The following is a 12,778-nucleotide window of genomic DNA, read 5'->3' as shown; positions in this document are numbered from 1 at the left end:
TAACCAAATAATTTTCTTGCCTGAACCCAAATTCAGTTGACCTCGACCTATTCAGTTGTTTAGGCATGAGGATATGACTTCAAATGTTTCCTACAGGGATAATCATGGTCTGTCCAACTGGTTGATCACTGATTTGTTCCTTAGCTCTTCAGTCCCACAACAGAACACACACATTATATTACCGTTATTGACTGTACAGATTGTTACCATATTCCATACATACTGATTTTCTTGTCTCATAAGTCTGATCAGTCTCTTTATTTTGTGAAAGCAACAAAATACAGACAGTGTTAGGGGAATACACTAGAACAGAAACATTGGCATCATGGCTTGGCTCTATTCAGGCCAGCCAGTGTAGATTTTTTTTATTGAGACTCACTCAAAAAAATGGTTGTGGTCCCAGAGGATTGTTGAGTCCAACCTTGTAAATGTCTAACAGAAAATGTAACATCAGTAAATCAGCTGTAGTGTTTACCTGTAGATAAACCCAACTCAATTAACTCAACAGGTTAGTGATGCTGTGGTGCTTCTTGGTTTGGTGGCTTTCACATATCAACAGTTTTAAGGGTCAAAATTACAAAGAACACCAACTTCCAGGATTGATAAGAATAGAAATGAAGACAGTGACTGGTCTGTTAGGACACACACTGTGTTGGGATCAGTTATCCCATGTTATGGCGGTTTCCATAACCTCTAGGATGAGTGTCTTTCCAGTCATCCCAGTTTCGGGCCTTGAGCAGAGACTCCTCGTCATCACGTTCAGTCTTTATCTCTTTTTCTTCTTCTTCCCTCTCCTTTGCATCAGTGTCCTCCTCCACAGCAATCTTCCTGGGTGTCCCATGGTCAGGCAGGGCTCCATGTTGCCTGCGCTGTTCATACCAGTCATCTACTGTCATGGTGGGGAGACTGGGGTAGCCAGCCCCAAACACCTGGGCCTGTGGATGAAGCAAACACATTCTATCACGCATGCTGTGCAACAGTGTTTGCTGTGCAACAATGTCCGATTCAATTCAGAATGGATTTTCGATTCAAAATAATTCTTGATTATAAATCAATTCTGGATTTGATGAATAGAAAAGAGGGCACTATTTTCAGTCTTTTGCTCTAGTATACTGCGTGCTAAATCATTCACTGGTGTCCTTAATTCTTTTGAAATACAAAAGCACAACTGTACATTACGATTAACAATCAGCAGCCTTTTATTATAAAAAAATCAACAGCACAAATTAATAACTGAATCAATTTGAAAGCACGCATGCGCTAGAGTTATCTGCTCTCACATAACAAGGCAGAGCACATAACTCTAGCGCATGCGTGCTGTAAATTGTGTGGGTGTTGCACTGCCCTCAGAGTTTAGTTCTGACTTTTTCTTTCCATCAACATCACATCACACCACACCACAAACTGACATTCAGAAAATAGATTTTTGACATTTGCTAATTGATTCTGAATCGTGATTCTTATGTAGATTGATTTTTTTTACCCACCTCTAAAAACCAGTTACTACTAATTTTCATGTTTTATTGAACACCTGTCTACAGAGGTCGTGATATAGTGCCTGGTTTTATTTACTCTTACTCTTACAAACAGACAAACAGCTGTCTGTATGTAGTCACCGTTTAGCTTATTTGGTCCTGTACGAGTATCCTAAAACTCTTGTAAACATTGCAGCAGGTTGAGACACACCAGCCCCTCCTCCCTCTATAGCGGTACCTGTCGGGCATAATAGATTTCAATACATCTCTGATAAAACAGATTAAAGTGAGATGGGAAAACCAGGGCTGTGTCTGTGTCCACTCTTTGTTACACCAGCCCCTCCTTCTTCTATAGTGGTAACTATTCAAATCAGTTTTATCTTTATAGCCCAAAGCATTTATACATGTGCACTGGCGTGTGTATGTGGTGCTGGTGGTCATGAGCAAATTACCAGCTGTACTTTCCCCTTTAAACACATCGACTCCTTCAGCTCAAAAAACTTTTTAAGTTTAGTGCCACTCTGCAATTCTCTGGTCTACCAGTGAAGCGTTTGAGCTACACTTCAAACTGGTTTCTCTATAACAGACAAACGGAGTAACAGCAGACTCACATGAACAGGTCAAACACGGGTTGGTCTGCATTATATACGTCTCGTGTATGAAATGGCTGTATCCTAAATATCTTTAATAAACTATGATAAATCAGGTAATGGGTCAACTCTCCTGCCCTCATGATGGAACTGTCTCATTCCCTCTTCCTTTCCTCCTATGTCGCACCACCCTCCACCACAATTAAATTCTCTACTTATTTTTCTGGGGCAGACCAGAGACAATTTTCCTGCTCCGGATGGACAATAAAGGTCTATTCTATTCGAAAGATTGTTCTCTTAAATAAAAGCGAGGTGAGCAGAAGTTACAAAAGTAAGTAGTCCTGGATATAGCACTTTTTTTTTAGCGCCAGTAATACATCAATTTAGAACACAGAAATGCACCGCGGTGAAGTTGGTATTGATTAAGTTATCCCACAGACATTCAGTTTCACTCAGTGTTGGCAGTAAGAGCACAGTTAGCTTACCTCCAAGCCTTCACTCCACTTAGGGACCACTTAAAATAACTGTTTGAATGGCATAAAACCAATGCAATTTTTAATGCTCTTGTGTCCACATTAGTGAAAATTGTGATTTAAAAATTATACTTTTATATGATATATATATATATATATATATATATATATATAAATACATGACCAAGTGATTTCCAAATCAATACTGAATTTTATTACTACACTGGACAAATAACAAATATTACTTTCTATTGTATTTTGGTGCTTCTTGGGTTTTTAATTAAAATTTGTATCGTTTTATTTTTTTAGCTTCCATGTCATCCGACCCACACTAGTCTTGGATAGCTCTTTTCCTTTATCATTCTTGTCTTCACTTTTTCCATCAGACTCGTTACACATTTGTTTGATCAAAAACAGAAATATATATATATATATATATATATATATATATAAACATTTAAAAAATACCGCAAACTGAGGGGCACACTCAGAACACTTTTATTCGTCACAATCTTTGTTTATATTTTTGTTCCATCCTCGTAACAAGTTAAAATCCCTACGGACACTATTTCTGTCAAATGGAGATTTTTTTCACTTAAAAAGGTGCGTGCGTCTCTATGCCACGCATGCAATACACATTCTCCAGCATTTGCCAACTTTGTGTCAAATACCCTATTTATGTTATATTGTTACTTTTGCAATCACCAGCAGCTTGTCTTGCTTCTTTTGTCAATAAATGACTTATGTGGCTGGTTCAGTGCCGACTGGGCCCTACAATGTCTCCAACACACAGTCTCACCTGTACAGCGTCCTTGGTGAGGATGAAGGGTTTCATAGGAGGCCTTACTGGCTGAGCTGGTTGCCTGGCAGCACTCTGCTTCAGACCATCCATCTTCTTGAGGATCTCCACCTCCTGGGCAATGCTTTCTATTTCCTCCAGACTAAGAGTCACCCATCTCCGGACATTCAGAAGGTAAAACTCTCTACAGACTTCATCATCGGCCTGTCCGCTGTCCACAGCTCTCCGGACATCCGACAGTCTGGTTTCCAGCTGCTTCTTCTGACGGTACCGTTCAATCTTAGCTTGTCTTTGTGCTGCCATGGAAACCAGGTCCGACTGAAAGAACAAGCACACATGAGCTTAGAAAATCACCTATTTTATTTTCAAATTGTGCCGTGACATTTTCACATTTATTTATAAATCACAGTAGTTCTTTTTATCCATTTCTACAACATACATTCACTTCTGCGTAATTTGTCCTTATTTGTTACCATTTCCCGCAGTCCTTTGTCACTCAAACACTACTGTCCTGCCAGTTACTATTATTTTCTGTTCATCATTACTGGTGTAGATATACACTGCCCGGCCAAAAAAACAGTCACATACTCTAATATGTTGAGGGACCGCCTTTAGCTTTGATTACGGCAGGCATTCGCCATGGCATCGTTTTGATAAGGTTATGTAATGTCACAACATTTATTTCTGTCCAGAGTTGCATTAATTTTTTTGTATTGATAATGGGAGAATCAGGCCGCTACGTAAAGTCTTCTCCAGCACACCCCAAAGATTCTCAATGAGGTCTCACTCTGTGGTGGCCAATCCATGTGTGAAAATGATGTCTAATGCTCCCTGAACCACTCTTTCACAGTTTGAGCCCGATGAATCATGGCATTGTCATCTTGGAGTATGCCCGTGCCATCAGGGAAGAAAAATTTAATTGATGGAAAAACCTGGTTTTTCAGTATATTCAGGTTGACTACCTGACCTCATTTTTTGGGCACAAAAAGTTGCTGAACCTAGACCTGACCAACTGAAGCAACCCCAGATCATAACACTGCCCCCACAGGCTTGTACGGTAGGCACAAGGCATGATGGGTGCATCACTTCATCCACCTCTCTTCTTACCCTGATGTGCCCATCACTCTTGAACAGGGTAAATCTGGACTCAGACCTCATGACCTTTTTCCATTGCTCCGGAGTCCAATCTTTATGCTCCCTAGCAAATTAAAACCTTTTTTTCCCCAATAAGCCTTTCTGATAAGTGGTTTTCTTAATGCTACACAGCTGTTTAGTCCCAATCCCTTGAGTTCTCTTCACATTGTGTGTGTAGAAATGCTCTTACTTTCAGTATTAAACATAGCTGTGAGTTCTACTGTTAATTTTTCTCAGATCTGATTTCACCAACAAGTGATCTCCGATCACAATCATTCAAGATTTTCTTCCGACCACATTTCTTCCTCAAAGATGTTGGTTCACCACTATCCTTCCAGGTCTTAATAATGCGCTGGACAATTCTTGACCCAACTTTTCAGTTTCAGCAATCTCCTTAGTTGATATGTCTTTAGACATGGTTGTTTAAGAAATGAGAAGCTACTCACTGCATCAGTTAGGGTTTAATAACTTGTTGCCAGCTCAAACATATTAATCACTGCAGTAATTACCCAATGGAAGGCTCTTACCTATTTGCTTAGTTAAATCCAGGTGATGACCTTTTCTCGGGCCAAGCAGTGTATAAAGCTTCTGTTAACAGAAGACTGGGTGAATGGTGAAAACAATCACTTGAAAAACGATTAAAGAGGTCATATTATGCTTTTTGGGTAATTTGCATCGCAGAAAAATATCCTGGAAAATTTCCTGCACGATGTAGCAAAACTCCTCTTTGTACAGGAATTTTCAGCAGAAGTGATGTGTCTGGCATTAGGACTTTGCAGTGGATTCTTTGCTTGGGTATCCACTGACCTTCTGAGACATGGACACATGTCCATATAAACAACAGCCATAATGTTATCAGCCATAACATTATAACCACCGACAGGTGAAATGAATAACATTGATTTTCTTGTTACAATGGCACATGTCAGTGGGTGGGATATACTAGGCAGCAAATTAACATTTTGTCCTTGAAACTGATGTGTTGGAAGCAGGGAAAATGGGCAAGCGTAAGGATCTGAGCAACTCTGACAAAGGCAAATTGTGATGGCAAGACGACTGGGTCAGAGCATCTCCAAAACTGCAGGTCTTGCTAGTTGTTCCCAGTCTGCAGTGGTTAGTACCTACCAAAAGCATTCTAAGGAATCAGTCAGAATCAGAATTCCGTTATTAGTCCCGCAAACAGGGAAATTTGTGAAAGCTTACAGCACCTGGTATTCCCAGGTGATCTCCCATCCAAGTACTATCCAAGCACGACCCTGCTTAGCTTCCGAGATTGGACGAGATCGAGCGTGTTCAGGGCAGTGTGGCTGTAAGCCAAGGATAACCGGCGACAGGGTCGAGAGCACCCAAGGTTCATTGATGTGTGTATGGAACGAAGGCTCGCCTGTGTTGTCCAATCCCACAGAAGAGCTACTGTAGCACAAATTGCCAAAACATTAATGCTGGTTCTGATAGTTGCAGAACACACAATGTATCGCAGCTTGCTGCTTATGGGCAGCGTAGTGTGCCCCTCATTTTTCTGTGATGAAATGACTGGAACACATACTAATACACAAAAAACATTCATGAAGACATTTCTTCATCAGAAGTTGTACGACTTGGATATGTTGAGTTTAATTAGAGGTGTGAATCTTCACTGGCCTCACGATTTGATTGATTACGATTCAACTATCAATGATTTGAATGTAAAATGATTCTCGATGCATCGCGATGCATCTCAGTGTATGGCATCCTCAGTGATTTCCATTACTGCACATGGCTACTTTTTAATCATTTAAATTCCCCTTTTATTCAAAAAGTCCTTCCAACAATCAGACTACAGCAGTCTACAAAATAAAAGCTGCATGTTTTCAAAACATAAACATTACAATTCAAAACATTTATCCATCTGCATCTTGCTGTTATTGTCCATGGATGCAGACGTTAGTTTCAGGTTAAAATGTGATTAAAATGTGAAGCAGAAGTCATGTTCAGTTCATAAAATCCGACATGTCCCCCAATATGTCAGTTTTAAAAAATACAGGGTGAGTTTTGTTTTATTGTTTTAAATCACTCGCAGATGATCTCTGCTTCCCTCCGACATAGCTCCTACATGAGTAACATTAGCCTAATGTCCGCCCACAATTCAAAGCATGGGAGCAATGTCGCAACGTAACTTTATTGTCCAGCTGAGGCCGAACAATCAACAATCAGCATAAGCTCCAGACTCTCAATTATGCTCCGTCTCTCCATCGATGCAGATTCTTCCACGTCCGCATCGCGATGCATCTTGTAATCGAGAAATTTCCACACCTCTAGTTTTATCTCCATGCACTTCCCATTGAGTTCAATACAGCTGTCACAACAGTCTGGCCCCAAAGCAAGATTCAGTGATGTAATGACCCTTCCTTCTTTTGTTTAGGTTCCTTGGTATCAGTATCGGTCCCAAAAACTGAGTATTGGTTGGACTCCACTGGCAACCCAACTCAGAGACAGAGGTGAGCATGCACAAATGACCGTGCCTGACATGTCACTTCCTGCACTCGCTCAAGGTGCCAAGAAGAAGAAATATGCTTTTAAATTTCACTCCACTTGCCTCCACTCTGCACTGCAGTCCTGCACCAATTTAACCTCTGTCTTCTTTTTGGGGTGGCTTCTCACACACTAGCCCCATTCACACTGCCCTTTCAGTGTGGGAATCAAGTGCCAATTCGGGAGACAGTTTCACTGCGGCTCTGACGCAACTCCGAAGGTAGAATCAGAGCTGCAGCAGAGGCGAGCCGGAGTCTGTGTGGATTGAAAAGCCGGAGGCGTGGATCGGGGGCGTGTCAATCTGACGGTGTTCACAGTCTGACAATTAAACAGATCCTTCACTCATCAAATAAAAGAGAAATGTCCCACATTTCAACCCCCAAAGCAACGTTACAGGACCTAACAACAGTAATGTGGTAACTGGTGTCTCTGGCAACTTCTATGAGAAAAAAAAAGAATACCGCATCCATACATGGAAAAGTGTCTGTCATCCTGTCTGTTCTACCGACTCTTCGTCACATTTCTGCCCAAAAACAGCTTCTGTCCCCAGCAGCTGAGCCAGGCAACTCCCACAGTTGAATGCGGTGATTATGTGACGTGATTCAGAGCAAAAACCTGTAACTCACCATATCTTTGTCTCCTTCCACTAATGTGTTGTTGTAGTTACTGTCCCTGGAAACTTGTATTGAATAAAAATTACAGCCAGCCCTCCCTTCTGACACTTCAGTGAACTTTCCCCCAGAAAACAGCATCCCTCTCCGCGAGTGAAACCCAGACAGGGTCCGTCCGCTATTTACTGATGGTGATTATGTGATTATGTAATTCAGAGCAAAAAACGTAACTTTGACTAAACGGCTGCTATACGTTTAGACTAACAGGTGGACACCGGGGGAAAGACGCTGAAAGAAACACTCAGATCTCAATGTCATGATGTGCATCATCACACCTCGTGCTGTATGAGTTGACACACTGGTGCGGCACTGGTGTGAACCAACAAAGGCAGAGAAATGGCGAGCCTTTGCTGCGTCGATAATGCATAATAACTTAGTCTCTGTGTGAAAAGGGCTACTGCCTCACAATGGTAATGTTTTGATTAGGGATGCACGATATGGATTCTTTCCACCGATCTGATCAATGATTACCTAACCCTCATGGTGGATACCGATAAAATAACCGATAATAGAAACCAACATTTTTAAGCTTTTTCATGCACACCTGAGTGTAAGAATGGCTGAGATGGATTATTTCATATTCCATAGCTGTGATAACATTTTATGGTTGAAATTGAAGATTTTTTCCCCTCCTGTTTTTTTTTTAAAAAGTAGCCATTTGCCAATACCCCACAAAATCTCTCTCTCAGCCTAATGTTGGCAGGTATGAGAGTCTGAGTCTGCCCATTTCTACCGCAACACGCACGCGGTTCTTTGCAAAAAATCGACCTGAAAACAACCTGTAGACAGTCATATGGACATCATGCCAGCATTTTACTAGGCAATATAATGGGATGTAAACGTTGTTCATTGATAAAGAAGCGTGATCAAACACACGTGATTTTCCACTGTAGGTCCTGGTAATGGAGGCGGGCCTGAGCCCCGAGCTGCCTGTCATTTATACTCATATAATAAATAAAAATAATAAATTCAGCACAACCACTTACCGCGGCTGTGGAGAATCCATTTTCGGATGCGTCGTCAGAACTTGTGTTTTCACACGTCGAATTTGGCAAATCAAACCTTGCTACATTATACTCTTTACATCTCTTCAGGAAATCCGTAAAGTAAGCCTGGGCTGATTGGACTATATCTAGTCTTTTCTCTCGGCTGGTCTGTTTCATGGTCAGAGCTCCTAACAAGGCGGGCAGCAGAAGGTATTTGAGGTCTGCTGTGGCGATCTCCTCAAGCTCTTCATTGCGGCTGAACAGGTCGAGCTGGGCAACCATTCTAGACGCTTCTTCCAACATACTCATGCCGCGTTTAACTCTGACCTGGATACTGTTGGAGCCAAGCGGTTCGTTTGTACTGTCTACCTCCTCAAATATCTTCCACCCATTATCCAGCAATTCAGATAATTTAGGGGGACCTGCATCAGAGTCTACTTGCTGTCTAACATCGTTGTTATTTTCGCATTCCGCCATTTTGACACATTTCCGGGTTCCGTCTTCTTCGTCTTTTGTTGTTGTTTTTTTGTCCAGCCCGATGTTTCAGGGAACATTACTGCCCACTACAGGTCAGACACTAAAACAACACTCTTTTTGACCACATAGAGTTGGAAAATGCCTACTGTGTGTTATTGTTTAAAGACAACTAGAGTTTTGAAACTCGTCAACCGCCACGTACAAGGCACCAGATCACTGTGTAATACACCTCACATTGAAACCAGAGAATAGAACTAAATACAAAAAAGTCTGTTGGAGGTTTAATGCAGAGTTGTTTAAAGATGAGGAGTATGTTAAAATTGTTTTTAATAAAGAAAATTAAAAATGATAGGAGTATATGTAGCTGTTGCAGCAGATGGGAGTATTTTAAATTTAAGGCAAGGGAGTTTTTGGTACAATATAGTAAATCAAAATGTAGACAACAAAAGCAAAATGAGACCCAATTGGTACCGTATGTGGCCAAGGATAAAAAAGAAGGATTAACTCACACTGAAATGGACTAAAATAAATTTAAACTTTAAACTAATTTATTTTGTAAATTTTCACAAACACAGGGAGGACATAAGGAGGTCTGCATATATAGTTCTGTATTGCTTCTCTATTTCTATTTATTGTAGGTTAGTTCTTTTATTTCATAAATGCACCAGAACATGGCATCATTGAAATGGAAATGCAAAGTTCAAGTTCCTTATACTGTAAGCATAAGTAGCCCACTGCAGAGTTGCCACATCATGTGGAATTATAAATGAATGCTCATTGAGGCTGATTAATAATCTTGATAGGCTAATTTAGACTTTCTAGGCCATGTTACCTTCGTTATAAGACACAAATATGTTTTGCAGCTCCAGACATATTTTTTTGGTGAGGGACGGGGGCAAAAATGGCTCTTTTCATCGTAAAGGTTGCTGACCCCTGGTCTAGGACATAAGTGACCGTTGTAATAACACTGTACTGTCTGAAGCTGATGAAAGCTATTTCATTAACCTACAGGCTAAGTTAGATAATTTGTACCTTAAAAAGTCCAAGGTGCTTATGTAAAATCTCATACTAAATAGACAGAGGAAGGCAAGAAAAATATGTCTTATTTTAGTGGATGAGAGAAAAGGAGACGAGGGAAAGACAATTAACTCAATAATGATCACTGATGTTGGATGCATGGATCATAGAATGATATCTGAAGAAATGTATAAATTCTACTCCAACCTCTACTCCTCTGAATATTCCAGTAATGATTCGGATACCTTCCGAGAAAGTATAAAATTGCATATCCCTAAGATAGATGTGAGATAGATGATGAGATCAAAATTACAGAATTAGAAGAGGCGGTTAAAAGAATGGCAATAGGAAAGGCACCAGGACAAGACGGTTTGACATCCAATTTTTATAAAAAAGTTTCTTAATTGACGCTATAAATGACATTATAAGCAATAGGACACTTACTCCTACAATGAAACGGACTAATAACTCTCACTAGGCTTTCGACATGGTCGAACATTGATTTATCATAAAAATATTGGAGTGCTTTGGTTTTGGAGAAAAATGTATTAATATAATTTAATTGTTATATAAGGACATTAATAGTTCAGTTTCCTTGCCATTCGGTACATCGAAGCGATTTGACATAAAAAGAGTTATTCGACAGGGTTGTCCAACCTTGCCTTTATTATTCATTATTATGGTTGAGTTATTAGCAATCCTTGTAAAAAACTGTCAAACCATCCAACCACTTAATGTCATGGAAGACCAGTGGTGATAAGTCAACTAGCAGATGACATCACTTTATTTTTAAAGAGCACAACACAGATTCCAGCAGCATTAAAAGAGATCTCCTTGTTTTCAAAAGCATCCGGTTTGAACTTAAATATAAAGAAACGTGAAATATTGACTATTCATGAAAAATCCTTTGACCAATGCGTATAATATCGCAATAAAAATATGTAGGCGTTATAATCACAAAAGACAAAAAGGTTCGAGAAACATCCAATATAGAAAGTAAGATACAGAACAATAGAACTTTTTCAACAGTTGGCTTCAAAGAGACTTATCCACTTTGGACGTATTCTAATTACTAAAATGGAAAGTGTATCTAGACTTATTGATCCAGCCTGTTCACTGGATATACCTGACAACTTAATCAAGATAACTTATACTTTATAGAAAAAGAAGTATCATTATATAAGGAAAAGTGATACAGTGAAATCTAAAGAAGGGGGTCTAAATGCTATTGACTTTGACCCTATGAACAATACCATCAAGTTAAAATGGTTAGAACATTTTATTAGAAAAGGTCTTTGGTTTGATTTTCCATCCAAAATATTCAGGAATTTTGGTAGTATAGATTCCCTGTCAGTCTATTAGCTTTTCATCAACAAGTTCTCCATTACTGGAAAGTCATATACAAGCATAACTTTACTCCACACATGGTCCTAATATGGAATAACAGAAGCGTCTTAATTAAGATAAAATCTTTCTTTTATAAGGAATGGCTGGAGAAAGGTATCTGGTCAATTATACATTATTAAATAATTGTGGCAATGTTTTAACAAATGATGCTTTCATTGGGAAATACAATCTGATATGTACCAACAGACAATATAATGCAGTAATTAAGGCAATCCCACATGCAATGATTCGTTTAACCAAAGGCATGCTAACCTGTTCTGTGGTTATTCCACAAGAGCCTCCGTTAGTCATAGAGGGATCTAGCTTTTTAGATAGAAAATGTAATAATAAGTTATTGAGAACTAGCCTCACTGCAATTTGTTTCCCCTCACCCCTAAAGAGGAATCATATTTTCCAAGAATTCACCAACAATGCTATAATAAAAATCAGAACTAGCTACCTCTCTTTTCCAGTTCCACCTAAGAAATTCATTTTAAAGTGATGAATGAGATCTACCCATGTAATGATTTCCTACATCAAATATTTAATTTAGATTTGAACGTCTTGAATTCTGTAATTCAGACATCGAAACCACAGAACATCTCTTCTTCTCTTGCAATTTAACTAGGAACTTTTGGGATGCGTTTCAGTATTGGATATCTTATAATGACCAAAATATTCTGATTCTAACTTCTATATGAAAACATAAGGTTTGGTCTTCGAATGGGCAACGAAAAAACAGAATTTGGAAATAATAATTTGATTATCTTGGCAAAGTATTTTATTTACTAATATCATTTTTTTAAGACATCTCCCATATTTGGTGCTTTTCTAAATGAGATAACACTTTATTTATGTTGTTTATGTTTCATTGTTAATTAATTACTTATCTCATAATTTAAGGTTGTAAACATTTTATTTGTCTGTTGTCTACTCATGCTCAGTTAAGCTTATGTAAATATCTATGAACATGTTCAATGGTGGGCCTTTTTAACTGTTTGATGTTAATGTTCAATAAAGTTCAATTAAAAAAAAAAAAAAACTCTCCTGTGTCCTCGGTCATCGCTCGTCAATCCTTGGTCCTCGGAGCACATATAAGAGAATTGGGATGTCCTGCAAGCTGGCGGACATGAGCGACTTCTGGTTCAAGCGAGGAGCAAGGAAACAACAAATAAGAGAAATGAGATGCACTTCTAGTATGTCATTATCTATGGAGTTATTTTTGTGTCTTTATTATGCAGTCAAACAGAATAGATTTG

The 12,778-nt window shown here is 39.2% G+C and overlaps 1 protein-coding gene across 1 annotated transcript; it reads right to left on the bottom strand.

Moving 5' to 3' along the window:
* Positions 1–243: 243 nt before the first annotated feature.
* On the bottom strand, positions 244–9,210 carry igbp1 (immunoglobulin (CD79A) binding protein 1). The gene is made up of 3 exons (XM_084353228.1): positions 8,640–9,210; positions 3,338–3,655; positions 244–935 (listed from the first exon to the last, which is right to left on the bottom strand). Exons 1-3 carry the CDS (start codon positions 9,114–9,116, stop codon positions 663–665), a joined length of 1,068 nt encoding a protein of 355 aa, XP_084209354.1. The 5' UTR covers positions 9,117–9,210; the 3' UTR covers positions 244–662.
* Positions 9,211–12,778: the final 3,568 nt, after the last annotated feature.

This window comes from Pagrus pagrus (genome assembly GCF_965226575.1).
Source record: "Pagrus pagrus genome assembly, chromosome: 5".
Classification (NCBI taxonomy): domain Eukaryota; kingdom Metazoa; phylum Chordata; class Actinopteri; order Spariformes; family Sparidae; genus Pagrus; species Pagrus pagrus.
Note: the sequence above shows the minus strand (reverse complement) of the source record. Positions and strands in the feature narration are given on the sequence as shown.